Source organism: Ornithodoros turicata, chromosome 6, assembly GCF_037126465.1.
Source record: "Ornithodoros turicata isolate Travis chromosome 6, ASM3712646v1, whole genome shotgun sequence".
NCBI lineage: Eukaryota > Metazoa > Arthropoda > Arachnida > Ixodida > Argasidae > Ornithodoros > Ornithodoros turicata.
This window is the reverse complement of record NC_088206.1, coordinates 60168606-60193450: the sequence shown is the minus strand read 5'-3', so window position 1 is coordinate 60193450 and position 24845 is coordinate 60168606. Positions and strand designations below refer to the sequence as shown.

The window sequence follows — 24845 nt, the reverse complement described above, 5'->3', positions numbered from 1 at the left end:
GTGAGTTTTGCGGAGGTATGCGTCTGACTACTAAGAGAGCCGGGGAGAGACGTACTGCTTCGTAGCTTCTCCTGCGAACACTACGCCCGTGCAGTGAAAGCACGCTTTACAGGAGACCGTCATGGACGGACGGACGGATACAGGGATTTGCCCAAGTTTGCCATCTTAGGTTTGAGGGGGGGGGGGGGTTCCGCAGGTGGGGTGTGACGCATCTTCTTTGTTAAACACGAGCTCTCATGTGTAAGGCGACATCTCCTCCGACGCAAAAGGGGCAGTTCGAGAGTTGCTCGCAAACATAGATTGGGAAGTTACCCGTCAAAAAGAACTCGTTACCAGTTAAGTTACCGTGTGCAAAATGTAACTAAGTTAGTAACGAAGTTCTTCATCCTGAAATGTAACTCGCAGTTACGGAGTTACTTGAAAAAAAAAAGAACGAGTTACTTCCAAGTTACTTCGGACACAAAATAGCATTACGCAGGTGCAGCGCGCGTTAGCAGTTGAGTTAGACCTTGAGTTGCCTGCGGAGGAGCGCAACACGCTTAGATCGTTTTCGTTTATGTCCAACAATAGACCTCTCCCTGTTTGTAAACAAATGACGTCATAGTGTACGACAGCGCCAAAATTTGGTAGAATTGAACTACGCTCGAAGTTAGAGGTGAACAAGGTCGCGCCCGAAAGCCACGGTCTTGAGGAGATTACGATATGGTCCCTTAAAGGAGCCTGGAAATCATTTGGAACATATATTTTTTCACCGCTTGATATGAACATACTTCATAAACTGTCACGCAAAATATTTCCTTCGAAAAGCGCGAATTTCCTGAGAAAATTAGTTTGCAAGAATGCGCTCCGCGGCGACAGTCCCCCCAAGCAGAGTCTGGCGTGTGGTGACCTCAGGCGGCCGACCACTTCATTGGCTGCCGGAAGCGTCCGCTCCCCGCCAGAATCGTCTGCTAGCTGTGGGGGCTTAGTCGCTTCATCGTCGTTACGGTCGTTACAAGCTAACGAGTGGCGGGAAATTTAAAAAGGTGGCCACGTGATAAAACACGTGCACGGCGCTCTTCGCGCGATACGTGAAGGCCGTGGTACACGTCACGCGCAATGTGTCACGTGCCCACCTTTTTGAATTTCCCACCACTCGTTAGCTTGTAACGACCGTAACGACGATGAAGTGATTAAGCCCCCAGTGGCGACTTACCGACTGAGACGCTGTTGCTATTTATTTGCGTTTGGCATTCACTTGCGTTCATACATGATTTGTCTCGTACGTTTTGCATAAAAACAAGACTGCGGGCAGTGTAAAAGGTGTGGCTAGGCCTCTGTGTTGCCGCGACGGCCCGGGTTGAGGTGGATCGTGCGCGGTTGTGGTTTCTGTTCCGATTGTGCTGTGGTGTCGTTAGTTACTGAACAGTATTGTGCCTGTGTGTGCAGCATATATATGATACGACTAAATACATTCCTGTCAGTTGGAGATTTATTCCATATGCCATTGTTGTATGCTGAGTATGACCATTCAAAAAAGAAAATGCTTATTTGGTCATGTGTTTTGGGGTTTCCCATAGATCGCTAGCAGATGAATTCTACTGACATTGTTTTGGTATCCATGTTGTTGTGCTGGTAGAGACGTTGCGCTCCTGGTATCAGTAAGATATGGTAAGCGCAATGTTACACAGCTATGCATTCATCGGTCCGCTCTTTCGCCTCGGCGATGCCAGTGTCCATGCGGTTCAGAGCCCATAGTGCCCACAACACGGAGAAGTCATGATAGTCGACGACCTCTTCAAGTGAAAACACTGGTCACTGCGCCGCGTCTTCATCACTATGTATTTGTAACCAAGAAGAAGCACTATATTTCAATCCGAGTGTTCGTTCACACCTAGCAGCATCACTTACCAGCTGGCGGAGCTTAGGCTCCATAAAACGTTTCGTCAAGAAGAGCAGACGTGTCTTCTAAAGAGTGTTCAGTTCATCACCTGTCCTTTCCACGACGTCCGACGAACAACAACGCTTCCTGCTCGGTCGGCTTGCCGGCGCCGCGACGCCGGAGAAAACGCAAAAAAGGAAGAAAAAGACGGCGCGGCCATATGACGTCAGCGGCTGGCAGCCGAGTGAGGGGGCATTTCTGCCGCGAGATTCAAAGCTCCCTCGCGCTCCAGGATTGCGCGCTACGCTCAAACTTTTTGTGGGAATATGTATCACAGGGCTCAGAATCGTAATTTCTACTTCTCCCGTCATATTTTATTCCGATCATTTCCATGCTCCTTTAAAGGGACGCGACCCTCGGTACTACTTTTCTTTCAATGGGAGGCAGCGAACAAGTGCCCGTTCGTGGAACCCTGTCTACCAATCAGCCTGTCTACCAATGTCATGATGACATTTCTCTGGTAGAGGTCTATTCGAACGCTTTGCATCTTACTCCTTGTGGGCGCACAATGGTTCAGCTTCATTTCAATGGCAGCTGTTCTTACTTCCTGGATAAAATACTGTCACTCATTGAATATCACGTTTTATGGCAAAAAAATACCATGAAGAAACCGGAGAGAAAGCAAGGAAATATGTGGACGTGAGTGAAAAGCGAGTTAAAAGTAACTTGGAACTTAGCTTAAGTTACTTTTGCAAAGTTCCCTGAAAAAAAAACGAGTTCCTCTGAAAGTTACCACGGCGCAAAAGTACCGAATTAAGTTACAAGTTACAAAAAAAAAAAAAAAAAGAACTTAGTTACAGTAACGAGTTACCTCGAACTCTGCTCGCAAACTGCACCTCAAACACATTGCACCTGAGAAAATGTAGACTTGCTTAATAAAGAAGAAGGCCTCACTCTTCGTTTTTTCATAACGTGGTAGGGGTGTTCTCAGATTTTTCAGGAAGGAGGGGGGGGGGGGGGGGGGAGGTCTCGAACGAAAACACAATTTCGCACAAAAAGTGTTTAGGTTCACTATTTTTGTTATTTTTTGTGTACGGCTTGAAAAGGAGGACTTGACCGCATGACACACTTCAGGTCCACCGGTCTGTGGAAAGCGTTGGGCGCACGCGTTTTTGTGACACTTGCATTATTTGACACGAAAGGAGCACAAATTGCATAGAAATTGCTTATTGCACATACGTGCATTGCATACAAACCACATTTAGTGCGGCTCATCTGCTTCATGGTATCTGCGTTAAAATGAAAAGAAAAGGACTCGAGGAACCGTTGTTTACAGGGGGGGGGGGGGCATGTTTATTAACAGAGAAAAGGAGGAAAAGGAAAGGTTAGCAGGACAAAGAGCCGGCTTTCTATTCCTTACACTGGGGCTACATGAAGCATGTACGTAACCAGATCGTATACGACTTGCGACGCAGCATTGCAAATAGTTGCTTGACAAAATAAATTCCGGAAATGAAAAAAACACGATGAGTTTTATTAGTGGCCATCTTTGTTCCTTCGTACTCGCGTCTTATTACTCTAAAGCTGAAACTCTAGCTACCTTCTTCTCTGTAACACACGAAAGTGTTTCTTATAATTATACTAAGTGACGACTGTAACTCTCTCACAGATCTAATTTAGAAGTTTGAGCTGGAGACAACGTAGGCATGTCTTCGAACGCGTTTATAACATTTTATAGCACTGATGATCGAATTCGCTCAAGCACTTTCCATTGTGACTGTAACTCAGCATTCCCCAAGTCTCCATGTATTGGAGGTAGGAGACCAGACCCTGTCGAGACAGTAACATTTCGATAACGTAACGTTTCATTTTTCTTTTAATCTAATCTAATCTGTGGAGTAATTTGTACAATGATGTCGAGGCGTGGAATAAGGTCTTGTAAAATGAGTAACATGTAAATAAATCTACTCCAATTACAAGTTGAAAGAAAAAATTAAATTAAACAAATGACGAAGAAGCGTAAGTAAATACTAAACTCATGTCTTATCTCGACCTTCCTGAAGATGAAGGAGCACACAAATTATATTTCCGCACTCCGACATGTATTGCGGAACACAGGGGAGGACACGCAGTTGAGTTTCTGATTGATTTACCTTTCAAACCGGTGAACAAGATCGCGGGGAACGCAGGAAGCTGGCAGTTTGTATCACCCTATTTTGACGGGATAACCACCCTCAGGATATTTGTCCCCCAAAATCTGTGGATCATCGGGGGATGATTGGAGCGTGCAGAAAAACCTTGCCCTACTTCCTCCCCCACCCTGCGGGGATATTGAGGGGTGGTGGGGTGGGGGCTGTCGAAGGGCACTAATTTGCCCCGCCCGATGAAACCGTCATGCTATGACTAATTCCCGACACAGCGTTGACGTTTTGTGAGTCATTGAAGCGTCCAGGCCCCTCCCAGGACCTGCAAGCCGATTGGTCCCCACCCCGGTCCCCAGCGATCAAGGGTAGCGGATTGGTGGAACGCCCCTCGACCAATGGGGAAGGTTTCTCTAAGGGACTTTGAGCTGGGGGATCGTGTGACTAAATTCCCCGTGTTTGAGTGTATTATGTGCGAGAGGGTGCCATATTTGCCAGATTACGTCAATGCCCTTTGTATAGTAATATAAAAAGAGGGAGGAGGGGAAGGTCGATGACGGTGCCAACAGATGACGAGGTTTTGCTCGATGAGTTATACCTTCTCTTGCGGTGTCCGTTCACTGCTTGGTGAAGACACAATGTTTGTTCACCGCATGTGTGTTCACATTTTTTTTGAAAAAGGAAGTGCGCGCGAAGGATTTCCGTAATCCAGAAAAAGCGAAATCGGACAGGATATTTTGAAGGGGACTGTCGTCGTCGCACATCGTAAAAGTTGAACCGTTTAAATCGCCTTTTGGATCAACAGCAGTGGCTTATCCCAAGAGAGAGAGAGAGAGTTGTGCTCAGCTGTTTAAGAGAGACGAAATTCGCCAAATGCTTTACAACATTAGAAACGAATTGAACCAAGTAGAACTGCCACAAAATGTGACTAATGGAGGAATTGTAAAATAAACGTCTTGCAGGAAACCGCGAGAAAATGAGAGTCTGAAAGAACATGTTCCGTTGCTATACCAAACGTTTGTGCCCGAGGTGAAAAACGCCCTTTCATCATCATGTCATCGTCATGTGTATGTTATTACTGTGGTTGAGTGTTGTGGTAAACTAGCTAGCGCAAAAATATTTTTTATTATATTTATTTAATTATATTTTATTTTATTATATCTCCTCCATTGGCTGTAGATGATGTGTTTGTACATGTAGGTGCTTAAATATTCTGGGCAGTACAGCCGCAGTTACCGTCTGAGACCAGAACCTGCTTCAAATACTTAGGAACTGTAAAAAAGAAAAGAGAGAGAGAGAGAGAAAGAACAGTTACAATTTGCGATGGCGTCGTCATGGATAGGAAGGTGCAGAAACCGAGAGATACGGACAAATAGACATAAACACAACCAGATATCAAACATAGTAGTTTATTCCAACGACGACGCTCGCAACCCCCCCCCCTCCCGCAAAGAAAAAAAAAACACTAATTAGAGGGAGGGGGAGAAAAGACGGTTTATTTACAACATTCCCCATACTCCTCTACTGCACTCGTTACCACCAACATCGTCTCCTCCTACGATCGCGCATCGCTCGCCTGACGGTTTCGGACTTATCTCTAGCTACGCTGCTCGGCCCCACACAATACAGTCAGGTGACAAAGGCACTTGCCCAGTTTCTGCGGTCGTGTGGCCTTCTGGGTGAACTGTGACCAGTTTCACGTTTGCTTTCCTCTTTGTTCTTTTGTTTTTCTTTTTATTTATTTGTTTTCCTTTTCTTTGCCTTTATTTTTCCCCTTTTTTCCTGGGAATAGCAAGCCGCCATACCGGTGGCTAACCTTTCCCTCTTATTTTTTTATATATAATAAACATATTCCCCCCCCCCCCCCCCCCCCCCCCCCCCCCCATCCTCCCAACAACCTCCATTTCCGAGGTTTTTAGGTTTGCGAGCGGCGTCGTTGGGATAAACTACTGCGTTTGAGAACTTGTTGTGTTTATGTCTATTTTTCCGTGGCTCTCGGTTTTTGCACCTTCCTAATCATGCACCAGTTAGTCTGCGCACTCCTGCCTTATTATCACCTCACCTTATTGTTATCATGAGGCTTTTCCACCCATCTCTCCCGTACAGCAGTCTCGAAGAGCAAGCGCTGTTTTTCGCTTCTCGCATCGACGCGCTCACTAGCAAGCCTGTGACAAGAATACGCGTGAACTTGGAACCGCGAGACAGCTGCTCTACCAAAACAAACTACGACCGTGCGCTATGGGCCTCCCACTCGTTCTTCTCACGCAAGTTGTGACTTTCCAAGGCTACACGAGAAACCGTCGTCGCTGACAGGCAATTTGGCCGGCACTCAGTGGCTTTCCGAAGACGTGTTTACACATCGTGAGACAGATAGAAATGCTTGTCAAAAAATGTGTGTCATGGTTACGGGGCGTCGTGCACTCTTGCGGGTCCAGGGACTTCTCAAGGGGGTCGTCGACTGAGCCCCATATCCTGCGAGATGCCCTGGGGATTCATTTTTAAGAGACGTTTTCGTTGTCGCCATTGAACAACAACACCGTGTTTTGAAGATGATAATGATGATTGGAATGTTTCATTGCCGTTTGGTGAAAATATCCTGCGACACAGCCACAAGATATTCTGTAGCAGACGACAGGAAAATACGCTGATGGTGTCGTCTGCTACGTGAACAGTACGCCACTCCCAATATTCCGCACCGCGTGAATGCTCAACATAGCACGGGACGGAACTTCGGCTCTCATAGAGCAGTGTTCTCCCTTTTTCTTCCACTAGAATCTTACGTGAGGATCGTGTCCACAAAGGAGAGCGGTACTTATAGGGCAGTTCAGTGGTGGCTGTTTCACGGTATCCATGGGCCAATCTTGTCATAGTAAGAGGTTGAGAGTCTAGCTGATTTTGAGGGGGAGGGCGGGTCTTGAAATGTTAGTCATCATAGTACTACTAAGAAAAAATCATAACCATAAAAATCCCTCCGCGTCCTGCTCCCAAAAATTGTTCGCCATCGGCATATAATTGAAGGAATGCTCGAAAAATGTGTTGATTCTCCTCACAGTTCAGATAAGGATAACGACTACACTTTGATAGCAGAACTTCACCGCGTAACACGCTCAGGACCAAGCGGCAATTCAGGATGATATCGTAATCGTTGAAAACACAGGCGCGAACCTTTTCGTGACAACTTCGATATACGTTAGCTGTCACAAAAAGGAGCACATCCCGCCCATTCTTCAAATCAAAAGCGATAACTCTATAGCATTCGTCGGAGAGCGGTTGGCGGAGGGCGTGTGATGCGGTAAAGTTCTGCTTTCAGAGTGTATGCTTATTTACAGCGTACGGACTAGAGCCTATACATGTTTTCTTTCTTAATCTTCGCGGCTTGTCATCACTGCAGATAAAGCGCAAACAAAGCCTCATTGCTTAAAGGTCTTGATGTAGCCGTTAGGAGTCCGCCAATAGCAACCGTGCTTCAGCGGCCGTAGCTATGGAGATAAGCCGTCATCAGCCACAAGAGAAGCCGCTGGTAGCCACGGGAGGCCTGTGTTTAAAATCGTCTGCGGCGATTGATTGAAGCAGACGACACTTCCACTTCACTCCGAACGTCAACGTGGAAGATGGAAGAGGATTCGTAGGGACGTTAATGGCAGGTGTCGCCGTCAACGAGGTGTCGTACACTTAAAAGACACGAAAGGAACATAAACAGACAAGGATGTACAAGGATGTGCAAAAAGAGCCTTTTATTGGTTCACTAGTTGCAGCTCAGTTGAAGAGGATTTCTTCCATTGGACTAGAATCTGCTGAGCAGGATCGTCTCCTTCTTCGTCCACATTTGTATAGCGGGATTTTAAAAAGGGTGTCTCAAAAATATATAGTTAGAAAGGCATCGTTCTTCTTAAGGCTAGCAGTGTTTGAAATGGGCACCGTTGAAATCACGGGAAAGAAAGTCTGACGCAGCGCGAAATGGGACGTGGCCGCGCACGGGACTAGCACCACACATAGTTCACATTCACACACTGGATAGATCCGCGTAGCGAGACCCGTATAGTCACTTCTGTTTTAACTAAAGTCTGTTTCCTTCGAAGAGAGAACATGTAGGGACTTTAAAAATAAATATAAGGCTGTTTCGGAGTCGCTTTGGAGTGCGGACAGAGGCGTCTTCCTCGCATGCTTGACAGTTCAAGACGTCTGCTTCAGACTTCGTCGGTATAAGCAGAAATCGGTCGCGTCGTCTGCTTCGTTTGTCGTCCGCAACCTCAAGCTCGGTTGGCGAGTCATATCGAGTTCTTCTATGAATTCGAATCACGCGAGAAACGACGAGATCAAGCCGGTTGCACCAGCTCTTCTTCGTCTGACGACGAGGATGCTGAAGAAGACGATGATGACGATGACGATATGTGCGATGAGCAGTTGGGGCATGGTGGCTCCGCGCAGTCGCTTAGCGTTGTTTCGAGTTCCATGAGCTGTCCCATGAAGTTTAGGTTGGGTGAGATGATCGGCCGCCGTCTCTTGACGAAGCTGTAGGCGTCAACCAGGCGTAGGCCCAGGTGTTTCATTAGGTAAGAGATGGTGATGGTTGGAGAGCGGGAAACACCAGCCTGGCAGTGAACCAGGACACGGCTGCCAGCTTTATGGGCATCGTCTGCAATGAAAATATCACTTTATCGTACACGTGACACGCGAATGAATGAACGACACACACTTCAAAAGGAAAGCACGTTGTAACACTGTTCAAGAGAGCTTCGAGTATACTATCACACATACCAAATTGGTGGTATGAGTCATTAATTGACCGAATTATGCTAGAAGTATGACACTTTGTTGCAGTCGCACGATTAATCCTTGCGCATAAAACTGCGCGCTGTTTAAGTTAATGTATTTGTCCTTTCTGTGCGAGGGAATTGCTCAGAGATCTCGGGAATGTCTTGGGGAAATATCTTGGGAACGTCACCGCGAGATTCCCTTACATCCGTACCGCAAGTGTGAACCAAACGTCTCTGAATGGTAGCACCGGTGGCGGTAGGGCGACCTAGACCTGCTTCTATTTGCGGAAGAGAGCGCGATTTTTGGCACGGCGGCTGCCTTTTAAACCTTTTTGTTGATTCACCGGGCGTTACGCGGGCCAAGCACTGACTCATGGCGGCACCAACGAGGAAGTCGCTCATCGCCATTGCAAACTTTCTGCAGTTTGTGCCAGGTGTCTGTTCCTGGCCAAAAAACTTGCTGAGTTCACGTCCAAGCTGAATGGCAACAGCATAACAGTCAACAGCACAGTGTTGCGTACAGCGCGCGGCAAACATCCATCCATCTCCTGTCCTTTCTGTTTTGGCGGTTTTACCCGCAACTGAAATGCACAGGGACATATGCTCAGCCGGTCCGGGCTGTGCAGACGCCATCTGAAATGGCATGAGCACAACCTTACTAAAGGCTCGTAGCCGTTTGTGGTCCCTTCTGTCCCGAAGAAAGCGGAGCTTCCACATATTTGACGTCCAGCGTCAGCACTGACGTCCTTGGTATACGTAAATACTTATTGTTTTAGCTATTGAACAGTCCACCTGTTGACGCTTTCCTTGCTCTTGCTGAGCGCTGCCCAGTTATGGCCATCTGGCCTTTCGCTCTTTGAAGGCTTAAACGCACACACACACACGAACATACATATTACGTAAGCCTTCAACCTTATCCTGTTTGAGGGTCAAGAACGCTGATCTTATCCCCGCCTGACATCTCCAACAAATTATAGCACAATCCCAAACACTCGAGGCATCTTATCCCGTATCCGCATTTATATAAAAACCCAGAGAGCGGTTAGCAAACTTCCCCGTGACAAGGGGAGGGTGCTTTGTCACCACGAAGCGAGCAGATGCCCGGACGTGACGTCATCGACGACCACGTGACAGTCAGATGACTAATCTGCGGGGACAATGGAACGTCGGGTTCAGGTACCCGCGACTTGTGCACCTCTGCAGCTGCTATAGTAGGGGGGGGGGAATCGAAACCCCACGTGCAGAAAGTTTCTTTGGGACAAAGAGCAACAGTCCCGCTCGTGGAAAGCAGTGGTCTTCGATGACGGGGACGACTGCGTCATCGGTCGGTCCCCGGGACCAACCGATGAAGTGACTCATCAAATTGAAAAGATGGGTTTAGAGGACGGTCTGATTAGCGTTGCATCAACTGTCGGACCGATTGTTGTCGGCCGACACGATGAGTAACTGCCGTGACGCATTCGCTCAATGATCTCATGCTGCATGAGAGTGATCTGTCCCAAAATTGGGGGACTGAGGGCGATCGCCCGTCAAGGGGGGAGGGAGGAACTGTCCGTGAGAAAGTAAGCACTCGCAGGGGATGTCTTAGATGACGGGATATGTCAGCTATATGGAAGTCTGATGGAAGGTGGCCACCATTAGGCCTTTGAAGACAGCGAGGTCAACATCATTTGGGAGACATCCCGGAATACAGTCGATTGGATCAATGTTCCAACAGTTAAACAAACCGGCTTCATGAGGCGGCTCAGAGCTTTGCTAGCATACTGTTTGTTCCTTTCTCTTAGCTGCCTTATATATGGTACTTCGTCCTGGGAAGAACCGCGCTTGGACAGGTCATAGGTAGATGTAGAAGAGAAAAGATGCCCTGCTCTCAAATATAATAGGATTGCACGCTTACCAATAAATGCGAATGCTTCTTCGAAGTACTGCTTGAGATTCTGCTGACAGCTATCAGAGGCCGGAAGGCGTTTTGTTCTGATCCCTGCGTCCACTGGTTGACCCGGCAGGTGAGCTGTAACGTTGAGGACGTATCCGACGCCCAGACGCCGCAGTTGGGCGACATTGGCAGCGTCACGTTCGTTGCCCAGCAGCAGAAAAGGCAAGATTTCGGTGGCCGGGACTGCGGCAAGGTCCTTGAGGCTACCGTCGCAGCAGAAGACTTCTCCCGAAGAGGTGGACCCTTCAGTGTCGCCCGTTAAGGAACTGGTGCACTCTTCGCTGTATTGCCGTTCAAATTCACGGTACCCGCCTGAAAACAGAGACATATCCATGCCATGAGCACATCAACCCTCGATAGTCTGTGCATGAAAAGCATATGTGTAAGAATATGTCCCCCCCTCCCTTTTCCCATTTTGTTCAAAAAAAAGTTCACAGAGAAGTTTTGCACTGTGCGCAGTACGACTAACATTCGAGTACGATCATACCATATAAGCCTAACGTAAGCCTAACAATCCATCCTTCAACGGAGGCAGCCCCCGATATTCCTCCTGGGTACTCTGTCGTCTGCTAAATGTGATAGAGCCATCAAAGAGAAAGCAGACGTGGCATTTCATGGTATTGCCCTTCTGCGAACGGAACCAGCTCTATCTAAACGGGTAATTTAATAGCTCAACCTCCGCTTATCAATGATGCAAACACTATGGAGTGCAGCACCACACGGCCATTCGTCATAAACCCAACGACGGCGGCCATATTGGTGCCACGGGCTTATCTACCACGGGACACACTCCATCCTCAGGGACATATCAAGCCAGTCTGGGGAGGCACCTTTTTTTTTTTTATTATCTTTCTTGTTTTTGTTGCTCGTTCAGGTGCTTTAGGTTTTCTTTGTTTCTGCCTTGGGTACCTGCTGAGTTATAGATGTGGCTTTTCGAAGACATGACTAAGTCGGCACAGCTACAAAGGTAGAGGATAAGAAATGTGTGTTTAAAAGAGTAAGAAGGGGAATGGGCAGAACAACGAAGACCAAAGCGCTGGGTATGTAATGACCGTTGGAACGATCGTTGGCTTTATCAGACACTTTGTTCGAAGATGTGAGTCATGCATAACGTGTGTGAACGGACGGTATGATTGGCTGGGTCCGCAGCACAGAAATGGGCGGCTCGCTACGCTTTATCAGACGCTCTTAAGGCAAATGTCGGCAAAGCAGTCACCCGTGAAGTCGGCCCAGGCAACCAACCGGCCGACTCCACCTATCAAATTCGAGGGTGAGTCGAGCTGCATTACGCGTATCGACGAATACACTTTTCGCATCGTCTTAAGCCAGCCAGCTACGCAACGTTGCAGCATTAAAATACAGGAGACTCCTCTGCTATAAAAAACAAAAAGCCTCTACAGTTACAGTACTCATATACATTCCATTAAATTAAGCGGACAGTTCGCGGGTAGACTAGCATGATAACACAACAGGCGTGGTAACAAACTTATTACGCAACACAGACCCGGATGACAATAAACGCACTGGGAAGTCGCGTGACACACATCCTCTCACAAACCGGCCAGTGACATAACTCCTAAAAAAAGTCTTCTGCATATTTACACTTTTATAAAATCCCCGTTTGCGTCATCAACGGTCTGTCAATCGATGGATCCATGACTAATACTCTCTCGTGAGTCGTGACGCTAGGGGGGAAGCCTGGTCGCGTGATTCAGGTTACATCACCGACCCTCCTTGACTCATATGATTGGACTAAATGAGTAAAACATGGGCACGATTCCTCGTGGCATGCCTTTTAAAATCGCCCCTCTCTCCGCCACCTCGCACCAGCAGCGCCCCCATCCCCACGGTGGGGAGAGTTAGTTGTAAATGAAGTGTGGTGTAGTCATTGCCCGAAAGGGAAGCGTGGGTTCCATAGAGAAAAAAGGGGGATTTGCTCTGCATAGATTTACTGGTTCGCGAACACCGCGTCCGACGACCGCAGCCGGCAGGCGGGTTTGTTTATGAAATTAGTTCGCTCAAGTGAGCTGATGAGGGTGTAAAATGCCTTTTGAGTGAGATGTGTGACGTTTTAATGAGGGTGTTAAATGGCAGAGGTGCTTTTGCGAGCGTGTGTACTCTTAAAACGGAGAGAGAGATACATGATGACGATGATATGGGAACGGAACTTCGCACGTAACAGGCTGATTATGAACCGTTGCACAGAATGATACCGCGTCGTCACTCCCAATTCCTGGAAAGCGCTGGACTTTTTGAAACAATTAACGTAGCTGCATAGCTGTCACAAAAAGGCGTAATCCTCCCGTTCTCGTCAAACCTAGGGAGAGAGCGGTGCCATTCGAGATGATGGTTGGTATAAACGCGCGTTTCTTTTTTTTTTCTTTTCTTTTTTTAATAGTATTGGAAGGGTCTCTAAGAAAAACGTGTATAGGGTTATGCTGAGGCAGGGCAGACCAAGGGCTGCTGGATGGAGGTTGACTTCGGATATCTTGATTGATTGATTTGTAAAAGAAAAAAAATTGAGATGTCAGTCAACTCGGATATCTTACTTCCCATCGCTGGACGTATTTCTTCGTTGTGGAAAAGCATCATCCCGAATGTCGAGAGGCGTACGTCTTTTTGTGACACCCGCGCAGTTGTCTTTATCGTCACAAAAAGGCGTAGGCCAACGCTTTCCACAAATCAAGGCTGATAACGGTATCACTCTGTGACAATGATCGCGTAGCGAAGTTCTGGGTTAAGTGTGCACGAAAACTGTTTTACTTATTGTGCATGCTTCCAAGCAATACAACATCGTTGCCAAATATTGGCCATAGACTGGCCCAATGTTGGACCAGCATTGCCAATGTCCAGCCAAAACTGGACCGATATACTGTGTTGCTTAGAAGCTTGCACAATATCTTGTTACACTGGCTTGCAGCTCACGTCACAATTTGTTGTCAACGAAATGCGATAGTCTGCTTCATTTCAAGATTCCCGTTCGTCACGCTTTGCAACCAAATTACACAATGCGTGGGAAATGACGAATCTTGTGTGTTTGCAACAAAAGCTCGAGTGCATTAAAGGTAAACTTGTTTCTCCCAGTTACCTTCCGAGCCGGCAACCTTGCATTTCCGCATGGCGTGATACTCAAAGAGATTCAAAGTCCGTCGCGTTTCTGCGTGATCTCACCACGATAGGCGCTCGACCGCGACGTTTCTGTTTCCATCTAGAAATGACATAAGCCTGGATACGCAGCGCGCAGTCGGAAACGGTTAGGCACACGCGCAGTCATATAAGCAGGCGGTCATTCGTTTGAACAGTGGAGCAACGCGGCAATGATAGCCCGTGTTGTCCATCACCGAAGGCCTTGTCACAGGGGAGATGGAACGGTTGTTTCGCTACACGCAGATATTGTGGCACACTTAAACTGCGTTCTTTTCAGTGTACACAGACAGAAGCGTGACGAACACGTGATGACTGTTTGGGTGATACGTTATTTGCTAATCGACGCGCTTATCGGTACTGGCGGCAATTTTTGCTGGATAGGTGACTAGCAATTGCGATAGATAAGGGGAGCAAACAGACGCTGGGACGACAAAACAACAGCTCTCTATCCCGTTCTTTCTTTTTCGCGCCTAGATCGGAAATTTACTTACGATCTTCAAGAGGTCTGTTTGTTTGTATGTTGTCCCCTTTTTTTTGTCCGTGTGCCTCTCGGATTTCCTACATCATGATGGGGGTCTCTCCTATTTGCGTGAAATATCGAGTCGCTACCGAATAAAATAAATACGCATTGCGAGGCAGCACGATAAAACCACAGGGAATATCCGTATCATACTTCAGTCCAAACCGGTCGGGCTTGCAAGTAACCGAAGACCCGCTTAGCCACCGCCTACCTTGCACGCCGCTGGAAAAGTAACCCATCACCGAACCACGCAGGCGAAGCTGGGAACGCAGTGACCTAACGTCGGTCGGCTCCGTTCGTTGTCCCGCTAACACAATTGAAATATTACTCCACGCTTCAAAGAGCATCATAGCAGCGTAGGCCACGCAGGACAATGGGAAAGAATGCCTGGCGGGCTAGTGACCGTCACCAGCTCATCGTGCCCCGTTTTCCCCCCAACACCACAATCTGTCACCGTCCACGCATTCCTACACCCAACCATTAGCTAAACAACGGCTCCCCTCAGCATCGGAAATCCCTTCCAAGTACATTACGGGAGAAATAGATTGGGTGGTCACGCCCCTAGCTCCTCCGAAGTGAAGCAGAACCAAAGTGTAGCTATCCTCTCCTCTTTGCTTGCCCTTCACTCCAAACTGACATCGAATAACGCGCATCTACCGATAGGGATATATCCTCCAGAGGGAACAAGACTATGGGCGTTTGTCCTTCCACAGAAAGGGAGGGGTTCTTCCCAGCGACGGAGAAAATGTACGTACACCTGAAGGGAGGGTTCTTTCCCACGTTCCCCACCCCAGCTCTATCGACCCACGTGATTCATCCGCAAGGAATCCTATGACTCTACCCGAAGCGTCTCTGGTTTGATATCATACAGCCTGCAACAAAGAACGCGGCATCTGAGACGCGAATCGCTTTCTGCGCAGGACACTGTGTGCCAACGAGGCCCCTTCGAACGGTCTTAGTAGAGGCTTGTTAAAAGCTGCAGCGTCAGCAAGGTCGAAGCGTATACCTGCCACTTCCTGGATGAATATTAAGCGGACCTTGATGCTGTGCACAATAATAGACAGAGTGCACGCGGTCCGCGCGTGTATCGACGAGTTCGTATAAGAAGGATGGAAGAGAATTGTGATGTATTGAATGGATGCGGTTTATTGAGTGCGCGTTAAGGATCATCAAGGATATGCAAAAACATAGCGCATATATGCAGGGCCGGTGCGAGGGGTGTGCGGGGCCTGTTTCACACGATTAAGTGCATACTTGATATTTTTAAAAAAAGTAACCCCTGGTTGAGGGCTTCGTGCGCGGGGCCTGAGGCGGTCGCCTTACTCCCCCCCCCCCCATATCGCCGGCGCTGATTATATGTATCTTCAAGGTGACCTCAGAAATGAGGTTTGTCTCGTTAACTTCTCAGTGTTGTTACAAGCTCCCGTGGCATAGTGGTTAAGATGGTCGCTTCCCACGCAGAGACTGGGAGGTGACACGGGTTCGAATCCTGTCACCGGCTGTGCTGTCTGAGGTTTTCCCTGGGTTTTCCGAAGACTTTCCAGACGAATGTCGGCACAGTTCTCCCCTGAAGTCGCGGAATTAAAAAAAAAAATCCCAGTGTTGTTTACGCAGCAAAATCGCTGGTCAAGACCTAGGCCCAGTCTGTTTTCTGCGTATGCACGACCTGTGGTTTTTTGCTGAACGACTTGCGGCATAGGCTGTAACAAGCGTGCACCCTCTTCGCGCAGTCGACCTCCAAGTGCAAAAGAAATCCAGCGGAAGTAAAGGCCCGCAGGTTCTAAGCGAAGCAAAACGGGACATTATGTTCGTGTCGGCAGCTGTGCAACATTTCCACCAGGTGGGCCTCAGGCAATGTCGGCAGCGAAAGCGAAATGTGGGGCAGCCAAGGCTGCACGAACGGCCTCACAAGGAGAGAGGGCTGCAGGAGAACCGCATTCCTGGAGTCCCTCCACCGGTCCAGCAGACGGCGAGTCATCGACGACTTCGCGACGCCAAGGTTGGGCTCCCGGTTTTCCCGGCTCCATTGCAGAAGACGATGCCCAATCGTTTTCCACGAAGATGCCCTCCCCTTACGTATGTCGTTGTATATAGAAGAAACTAGGCGCTCGAACGTCACTTCAGGAACTGTATGGATGACGTGACCCCCCGCTGACGCACAACCCACATTGCATGAGTATGAATGTTCGCAAAACGAACACAACACGGGGCTTGGAAACAAGAGTTGGCACTGCATGGAGGAATAGGGGATCGAATATATACGGGTACGAAGGTCAGCGAACGCAGAATGGGGTTTATGCGGGTATATATGGGCTGGCTGATCATTTGGCCCGTCGAGGAGTTGCATACAATACATATATCAACAATATATTAAGTGGAAAATGGAGGTAATGTGGACACGGTAGGACTTCTGTCCTCACTCTGAGGCGACTTCCATTTCACCGCATTACCGGCAGCAACGGGGTAGAGTATCGCCCCCTGTCGATGAAATTCCTTATCATTAAAATAAAGCTGTTGGGTTTGTTAGTGGAAAAGTGGGATTGGGTTCCCGAACGCTACGATACAGTGCTTTTCTAGTCGCCTCTGCCTTCCCAGGGTATATGTTCTCCAACGTTATTCCATTATACTGAATCACGGAAGCTGGACATGCCGTGGCACATATGCATATACTGTTCAATGGACTGCGACAAGGTAGCTCTCAGCAGTTGCGTTGAATTTGAGATAATGTACGTCACATGGTGGAATGCAGCAACGGCAATGACAAATAGATGGTGCACGTATAAGGTATTCGGAAGCCCATTGGCGTGTGAGCTTCGAGAAACATCTGAATAAGTAGAAGATCGGCTGTGGAATGCGTTCGACTGGAACAGGAAGCCACTAACCGGACCGTTTCGTCCACACCCCTTATGCGTGCGTACCGGCATGGCCGTATCGTTGCGGGGTAACATATCTTGTGACAGTATCTTGTACAGTATAGGAAAGAAGACATCGCGACGAAGTGTCTTTAGCGAAACAACTGAAGTTATTCAAAGTTCCTCACCTTTAAGTACAGCAGGCTTCGCCCCGTTTTGACACAACACAGCGAGCACCATCGCTAAGGACGACGACGGTTGCGGATTGTCCAAGTCCTTCGTACAGTCATCATAAACCACCACGTCGGGACCAGAACTCCGTCGCAACTGTTCTCGCGCTTCACGGCACGACACAAGGTCCCACAGGGCCAACCTGCCCTGCTGCAGTCTCCGACGCGTTATCCTGTCACCACAGTTGACGTTCACGGCCGTCTTGATGCGTCCAGCGTTGAAGCTGAGGAACGACCGACAGTCCACCAGTATCACCGGAGCGTGCGAACGCCAAGCGGCCACAAGGTCCGCCGGCGTCACGAGCCGAACAGGCGAGGAACCCAGGCTTGAAGAAGACTTTTTCTTCGCTGGAGGGGTCAACGCGAGCGGGCAGCAACGGGGCAGGGCCAGCTGAAGCCTCGCAGCACGGCGGGGCTCGAACATGCCTGAAGCCTCGCTTGGAAGAACTTTGGCTGCGCCGGACATGGGCGCTCGACGGAACGCCTGTTGGAAGAAAAAAAGAAAAAAAAAGCCGTTATGACCAACATAAACACACAAGATGAAAGGGAAATGAGCACGTCTGCAAATCATGTGGCCTTGTGAAGAGAGTGCAACGTCTGGGATTGCTACCTGACGTGAGTCATTCGATGTGCGCAAGGCCGCGAAGGACGGCTGCGACGCGGCCTGACTCATCGACGAGCGTTTGACCCGAAAGTGGCTCTGCTCTTTCATGGTCGAAGTCTCAGCGAGAACTGTGGGTTCTCGGCATTCCGAGACTTCCTCACCGACGGGGTACGGCCTTCCCACAGGGTATACGGTTGATGAATCAACGCGTCCCTCCTCTCTTTGCCGAGCGAAGTTTTTGCCGAGCTTCTTTCGAGAACCCCCTTTATAGCGATGGAGCAGTCTGGCGTTCTTGGTGTGGGAGAGGCGGGTGGGGTTCGAGGGGTCGGTCACAGGGTGACGTCACGGTGCAGTTGATGAGCAAGTCTCTGTCATTGACCACTTATGAGGAATGTTAGTCATAATGTGCCAAGTCTCAGAAGTATCTGCCAATGTGTCAGGAATGCGTGACTGTGTCACGTTTTGGGTGACTTGTCGATGTAACCTGGCAGCTCTGATATGTTCGTTGAATGCCACAACGGAAATGTTTTTGCATTTTGCTGATATTGTGTTAGAAAACTTTTGAATACAGCTCAACGTCGTTATTGTTCATAGAACTGCACCCGCAGCACTGCCACTTATGCACTTTTTATGTGTTTTCTACCCCAAATCTGCTCTTTCACATGATATCGCATGATTTTACGCTATTTTACGGCCTCTGAAATAGTACCCTGTTTTTACTCCCCGGTTGAAAAACAGACAGACATAAAACCCGAAAACGCGAGGGTCTATGTTTATTTTATCAATATGAAATGTCTTAGTGTCGCACGTAACGCTACCACACGCAGTGCAGAAACTTACAGTTCCACTCACTAGCAAGACTGCATGCTGTTTATCCCTACGCGAAATAAACAAGCAGCAATGCAAGCGACCAGCAACAACATAGGTCCACACAAAAACCGTTTTACTCGCACGAACCCCGTCCAAGAGCGCCTAATTACCTCGCAGGTTAAAGGCTTATTTCACGCCTATTTTTACCGGCACACTTCCCAAAACACCGAGCACACATTGTGTCCAACCCAACCATTAAAAAGGGGCCTCCGTCGGAGAGGGAGAACTTTTCTTCTTTCCCGCCGAGAGTTATTCCCATCGGTGTCGTGGACACGAGAGAGAAGCCTGTCATGGCTGGACGACTTTTTAATAGACCACGGCAGCCACTGAGTCAGGCACCCAGAATAACGGTATAAGCTCATCTCTCAAAGCAGCTTCAAGCACCGCTCCATCACTCAGTGCTCTGCCGCGTTCAGCTGGTCGTCATCGCCCGTGCGAATTAGTGAAACCGCCCCACGGTGAAGTGGCGGACGGTCAATTAGATACCTATCTAGATCGCAACGCGTGACTCATATTTTTTGCGTCATACCTAGGATACGCCTTCTGGAGGACTCAGATTATATCGTCCTGGTATACATTCATACTATACAAGGCAAGCGACACTGATAAGGGTGATTGTTGTCTATAGCGGGTGGATGTGTCATGCCGTATCATGGTCAGTATAGGTTTGAACTCCGTTCAATGGCTCTTCGGGGGGCAATGCGCTGAAGGCCCACGGAATTCGTGACTTCAATGGGAGTCCCAACTCCTCGATTGTGTGTGTGAGTGATCAATGCAGAATGTTTCAGCGTCGTCCGCTGTGCGTCGCTTTTCCCCCATTTTTCTGACCACCGACAAGAAGAGGGAAGGAGGAAAGAAGCATATTGTGAGAGAAGGAAAATTTCCCGGCGTGATTCAAAGAATTGGAGGAAGTAACCAGAAAGCAACTAGCCTGATGGGATCAGTCATAAAATCCCCTTCGATGAGCACTACAGATGTTTGAATCATTTCTGACGTATTTTTACCCACAGATCTTCAGATTGCAAATCTAAACATGTAGTTCGGAATCTTGTCTGTCCTAGAGGTGTTTTATACCCCAGCCACACGGCAAACTTAATGCATTAGAGTGGCAGTAACTTCATCTCCTAACCAACCATCATCTCGTATAACATCGTTCGAGCTCCCCCATGATTTATTGAAAACAGGAGGCGTACGCCTTTTCTGTTACAATTATGTCCCGCATAATTGTCACAACAAAAAAGGCGTACGCCTCTTGTTTCCAACAAATCAGGGGAAAGAACGGTGTCATTCGATATTATGGTTGGTTAGGAAGAGAAGTTACTGCCATTCCGCTTAGTGCACTAACGCAAGTATGCCGTGTGGCTATAGGGTATTACATTTTGTTTTCATACAGCACTCTTAAAAATCAGGTCTTAGCACGGTCCTAGCTAACCATCATCCCGAGTGACATCGTCGCCTCGCCTGAGTTGTTGAAAACTGGAGGCGTACGCCTTTTTGTGCACTTATGCAAAAACGTTAATTGTCACGAAAAGGCGTACGCCCCACGCTTTGCTTAAGTCAGGAGAGATAACGGTATCACTCTGTATACAACGGTTGGCCTTCAGCGTGCTATGTGGTGAATTTTTGTTTTAAGAGTTAAGTCTTCATGACCGGACTTCACACATTTCATTCAGTACTTTTCAGCCGCATATGTATCTGAGCAAAATCCTCCACTATCCGAGTACCATCAACGTCAACGTTGACACGAGCACTCCAACCATACAGGAATAATGCGTCGACGCAAACAATGACGTCTGGAGTGCCGTACGTCTCACATGAACATCTTCGTTTGAACGTCGTTCCGCCAGCGTCAACCTGTTCCGCTCCGCATGGCCGTTGACATGCATGGACGGCCGCGAGGGAACGGATCCCTGGTTCAGTGCTCTTGACGCACTGGGGCTCCGCGCGGGCTGGGTTCCAAGAGCGGGCCGGGGTTTGCTGAGTCAGCGCCCAAAAGGGGGACTTGCCTGCCTTTCCACCTTCCCGACCACAAGCTGAATCACGGTTTTCCAAATGGAAAGGCCACAAACAGCGCACACCCATCTGGGGCCAGCAACAACCGACGGATCTCGAGTATCCCGCGCATCGGAAGCGGCAAAATTAGTCCTCGTTGGGATGTTGGCAGGCGTGGCTAAAGCTGCAACCGTCAACCCCGGCTTGTCGTCGAAGAGGCCAGAAGAACGGGGCATAGTCGACTTTGTAACGAAGGTCACTATCAAACGCCCATATGCTAGCTGCGTGGACAGGTTTCGGCCGTGTTGAGTCAAATGGTCTGTCACGTACTCAGGATGTCGTTGTGCAGCAAACCATGACTGTGGACAGGTTGCCGTTACAAAGCGCTATCTTAGCATGTAGTTGCTCTTCATGTCTATACGGGAGTACTTACAGCTCCATGTTTTCTTTTTTTCAATCAATCGACTTATCAAACCTACCACATCTATTTCAGTAACCCGAGCAGTTTTGACTAGGTAAAAATCTTGTCCAAGAAAATTCACCGAAGGAATCAATCTATGTAAGCGATGTGAAGCTGCGCCCTTCTGTCGGACAGGAACTCGGTCGTTTTCGATCAGCCACATCGCATACATTCATTAACCTCAGCGGCAACAGGTTTTTGTCGGCGATGATGAACGCGATCCAGCTGTGTCTGGCCTTGCTGAAGGCTCCTCGGAACAGGCATGAGATGGCGTCCGACCACCTGTACAACGCTGTATAGCAGCTGCCGACAACACGAGAAGACCGCGTGCGAGATAGCACTTGAGAGTTGGCTTCGGCGGCGATAACCATGCAGACGCGTGGTCGTTGAGTGTCAACGCTTCGTCGACACAATTTCACACGACGACGTGACGATATATGTACCAGCAGTTGTCCGAAGAATGTAAACCATAAAAAAAAAAAAAACTTACACGCTCACGGCGTCAACACTGGCGATTTGGGACAGAGGGCAAGGCGTACGCGTTTTTAGGACCGTTACGCTGTTAAAACAGAACTTCACACGTAACACGGTCCTCGCCAACCGCCATTCCGGATGATATCATTCTGTCTCCCGGTTTACTGAAAACAGGAGGAGGCGCCAATCTTGGACATGTGTAATGTGTCTAGGATAGGCGCCTCCTTTCAGTTTCAACAAATTACGAGACAAAATGATACTATCAGGAATGGTGGTTGGCTAGGATCGTGTGACGTGGTGAAGTTTGGTATTAACAGTGATACAGTAAGTGCATCGAAAAAAAAAAAAAAAAAACGCATGGCTTCCGTGTTTCATCCGGTGTGCACAATATCATTGTGTATAATGGTTGGCGTGGAGTGTCTGTTTAATGGTAGTTCTGTTTTGGGTGTGTCGGAAAGATACGCCATCATGTTGTATACGATTCACGTGGTTGCCAACAAGAAATACGATTTGTGAACGCACTACCGAATGACAACAATGAAACTATGAGTGACGGTGTGATAACTAGAACTCGTGGCTGTATGAGGCGTCGGGAGACAGCTATATAATGATGTCACGAGGTGTTTCCCCGCACAGCTCCCCCCCCCCCCCCCCATGTGGTTTGACGTGATTGGATGAGTTAACTACCCCGATGATGCATGTTCACAACACTGTTCCTGGCCTGCTCCATGACAATGACTCGTACGACAGCACCAGAGGGATGCTAACGGATACTCCCGTAAGAGCCTGGGTTGTGAAACGGTTGGCATGTACCTATCACGAAACCGAAACACGCATCCGGCCGGGGAAGGATGTGCGGACACATGGCCCGCCTGGTGCACCGGAAACGGACCAGCCGGAAGTCGCAGGCGCGAGAACCGTTGGTGCTAAACCTGCGACTGCCGGAAGTACTGCCCCTTATGTGTACCTTCATTTCCGGAAAGCGCGGATCCAGATGGGAAGGGAATCCGCCTTGTCGTGAAGTCTTCCAGGAGGTAGCTCGCTGGCTTCCTTCGAGGGTCGGCACCAGGGGGCGTTCTCTATTTATGTTACGCGAGCCAATTATGCCGAGAAGTCGATTTACGTACTCTTTCCTATAGTACTTGCAGAAAGAAAGCAGATGTGTTTCGAGACCGGTGCACCGTAATAGCTGTTATCGTTAAGGAGCAACCGCTTGCGGGGCATTGAATTGAATGGTCCTTTAAGGACGTCAAAACAAGACACTGTAGAAACTGCGGGGGGTACTGAACTGATGAGGAGCCTACGTCATCCATAATTCCCACTAAAAAAGTGAATGTCACTTGGAGACAGGACTGTACACAACATTTGGATATATAGGACAGTACGCATCATTTCACAGATAAAGATTAAAAAAAGAGAGAGAGAACTGCCCTTTCCCCATTTTAAACACAATTTTCTTTTTTGTTTCTTCTTTTGTTGTTGTTGGAAATAGCACTCATCGCCCTAGTGTGTTCCTATGTTTTCTTCTGACTTTATCTCTTTACACACATAACTATCGTCCAATGATGATTACGACTTAAAAGTCTTCCTCAAAACTCCGAAGTGAACTTCATGCTCAGCAACGTTATTCACCACATGGACGTGCAGTTGAGAGCGGCGATGACTCACAGTTGTATGTATCTGTGTGACCCTCATACGCGACCGCATTAAAACAGCACTTCCTCCAATTCCTCTCTGTCTGCAGGCCTAGAAACTCACTCACTTACCTGTTCAGTATCGTTCGCTGCAAAGGTTTCCTACGTCGAAAGCCGCCGTGTTCACCTCCTGTAGCAGCGCGCGGGACGTATAATCCGATCGGGGTTCAAACGGGCTTCTGAATGTGTTGGCAACCAGCACGCAGTCAACTACTCATGCCAACTGCGCGGATGACTCATAGCTCGCCATGCTCCTGCCTCTATTTATGAACTCCCTCTCCTATGACGTCAAAGTGACGTCGTACCGCCCGCGCCGTCTGCCGGTCGTTGTCCACATGGGAAAGACGCGGGGATGATCACGTGGGTTACGTGATACGCGGAGGGCGCGTCAATGGAAACGTTCTGATGCGCTTTTGTGTTTGCTTGTACGGGGCGGTTGATTCTCCAACAGTCGCGAAGGTTCTTCGCTGCTCTGAAGTGGTTTTCCACTCTGCTTTGTATTGATTATTTTCTTCGTCTAGAATGGCGCAATTCATTTCGTTGTGCAAGACGGTGCACGTGTTGTTGTTGTTGGTTCGTCTAGAAGAGCATGTTTTGATCACGAGTCTGCGTGGTGGTTTGATGCCGTATATGGCTGTAGTTGCTCCGTGGCGGGGTGCAAAAGTTCAGGGCCGCATGAACGTCATGATGGAAAGTTTGATACGCAACAATCACAATCCTGGAAGATGAAACTAGCAATAAAATTCGAATAACTCGGTGCTTATGTGATTGTGCCGTCTATGTTTTTGTGGCGCTCTTCGTCAACCTAGCAATATTACGATACCGTTTTAAGTGATGCCTTTCATAGCGTTGTTGGACGTAAACGTGAAACGAAGCAAGGTTCAACACACCTGGGTACTCTTTCATTCCTATCTCCTAAGCTCTTTTTCTTCTCTTCCTTCCTTTTTTTTTTTTTTTTTTTTTGCCGTGGGCAGCAACCTGATCACATGCTATGAGCTGCTCAGACACGACGTCCTCTAGGAATCCTGAAGTGGGAAAAATTGATCCACAAAGCGATCACTCGGGCATCGCCCATGATCATAGTTGTCTCTCGACGTAAAGATACGAATTATCATTGTTCATGCTCACGACCAATTCCAAAGTTGTACTCGTTGCTGCAAGAACACCTTCATGATACATTGGTTGTTTTTATTAATGCGGGCGATTCAACAACAACAATAAATGATGGAGAAGCGATGATGACATGGGATGTTACCCCGTGGTAGCCACAGGATGGGCGATTCAGGAGTGCTACGAACACAGTTAAA

General features: G+C 48.3%; 1 protein-coding gene across 1 annotated transcript; it reads right to left on the bottom strand.

Annotated features, from left to right (window-relative positions):
• Window positions 1-7711: 7711 nt before the first annotated feature.
• LOC135396858 (dual specificity protein phosphatase 10-like) lies at window positions 7712-23774 on the bottom strand. The gene is made up of 4 exons (XM_064628063.1): window positions 23611-23774; window positions 17403-17928; window positions 10657-11007; window positions 7712-8638 (listed from the first exon to the last, which is right to left on the bottom strand). The coding sequence occupies exons 2-4, from the start codon at window positions 17908-17910 to the stop codon at window positions 8319-8321; spliced, it is 1179 nt and encodes a 392-aa protein (XP_064484133.1). The 5' UTR covers window positions 17911-17928; window positions 23611-23774; the 3' UTR covers window positions 7712-8318.
• Between the last annotated feature and the right edge of the window lie 1071 nt (window positions 23775-24845).

Excerpts from the sequence above, each read along its gene's own strand:
- LOC135396858 (XM_064628063.1), bottom strand. The coding sequence starts at position 17,910 with ATGTCCGGCGCAGCCAAAGTTCTTCCAAGCGAGGCTTCAGGCATGTTC. Across the intron at positions 11,008-17,402 it reads GAAGCCTGCTGTACTTAAAG|GCGGGTACCGTGAATTTGAA; the intron begins GTGAGGAACTTT and ends CTCTGTTTTCAG. Across the intron at positions 8,639-10,656 it reads AGAAGCATTCGCATTTATTG|ACGATGCCCATAAAGCTGGC; the intron begins GTAAGCGTGCAA and ends TTTTCATTGCAG.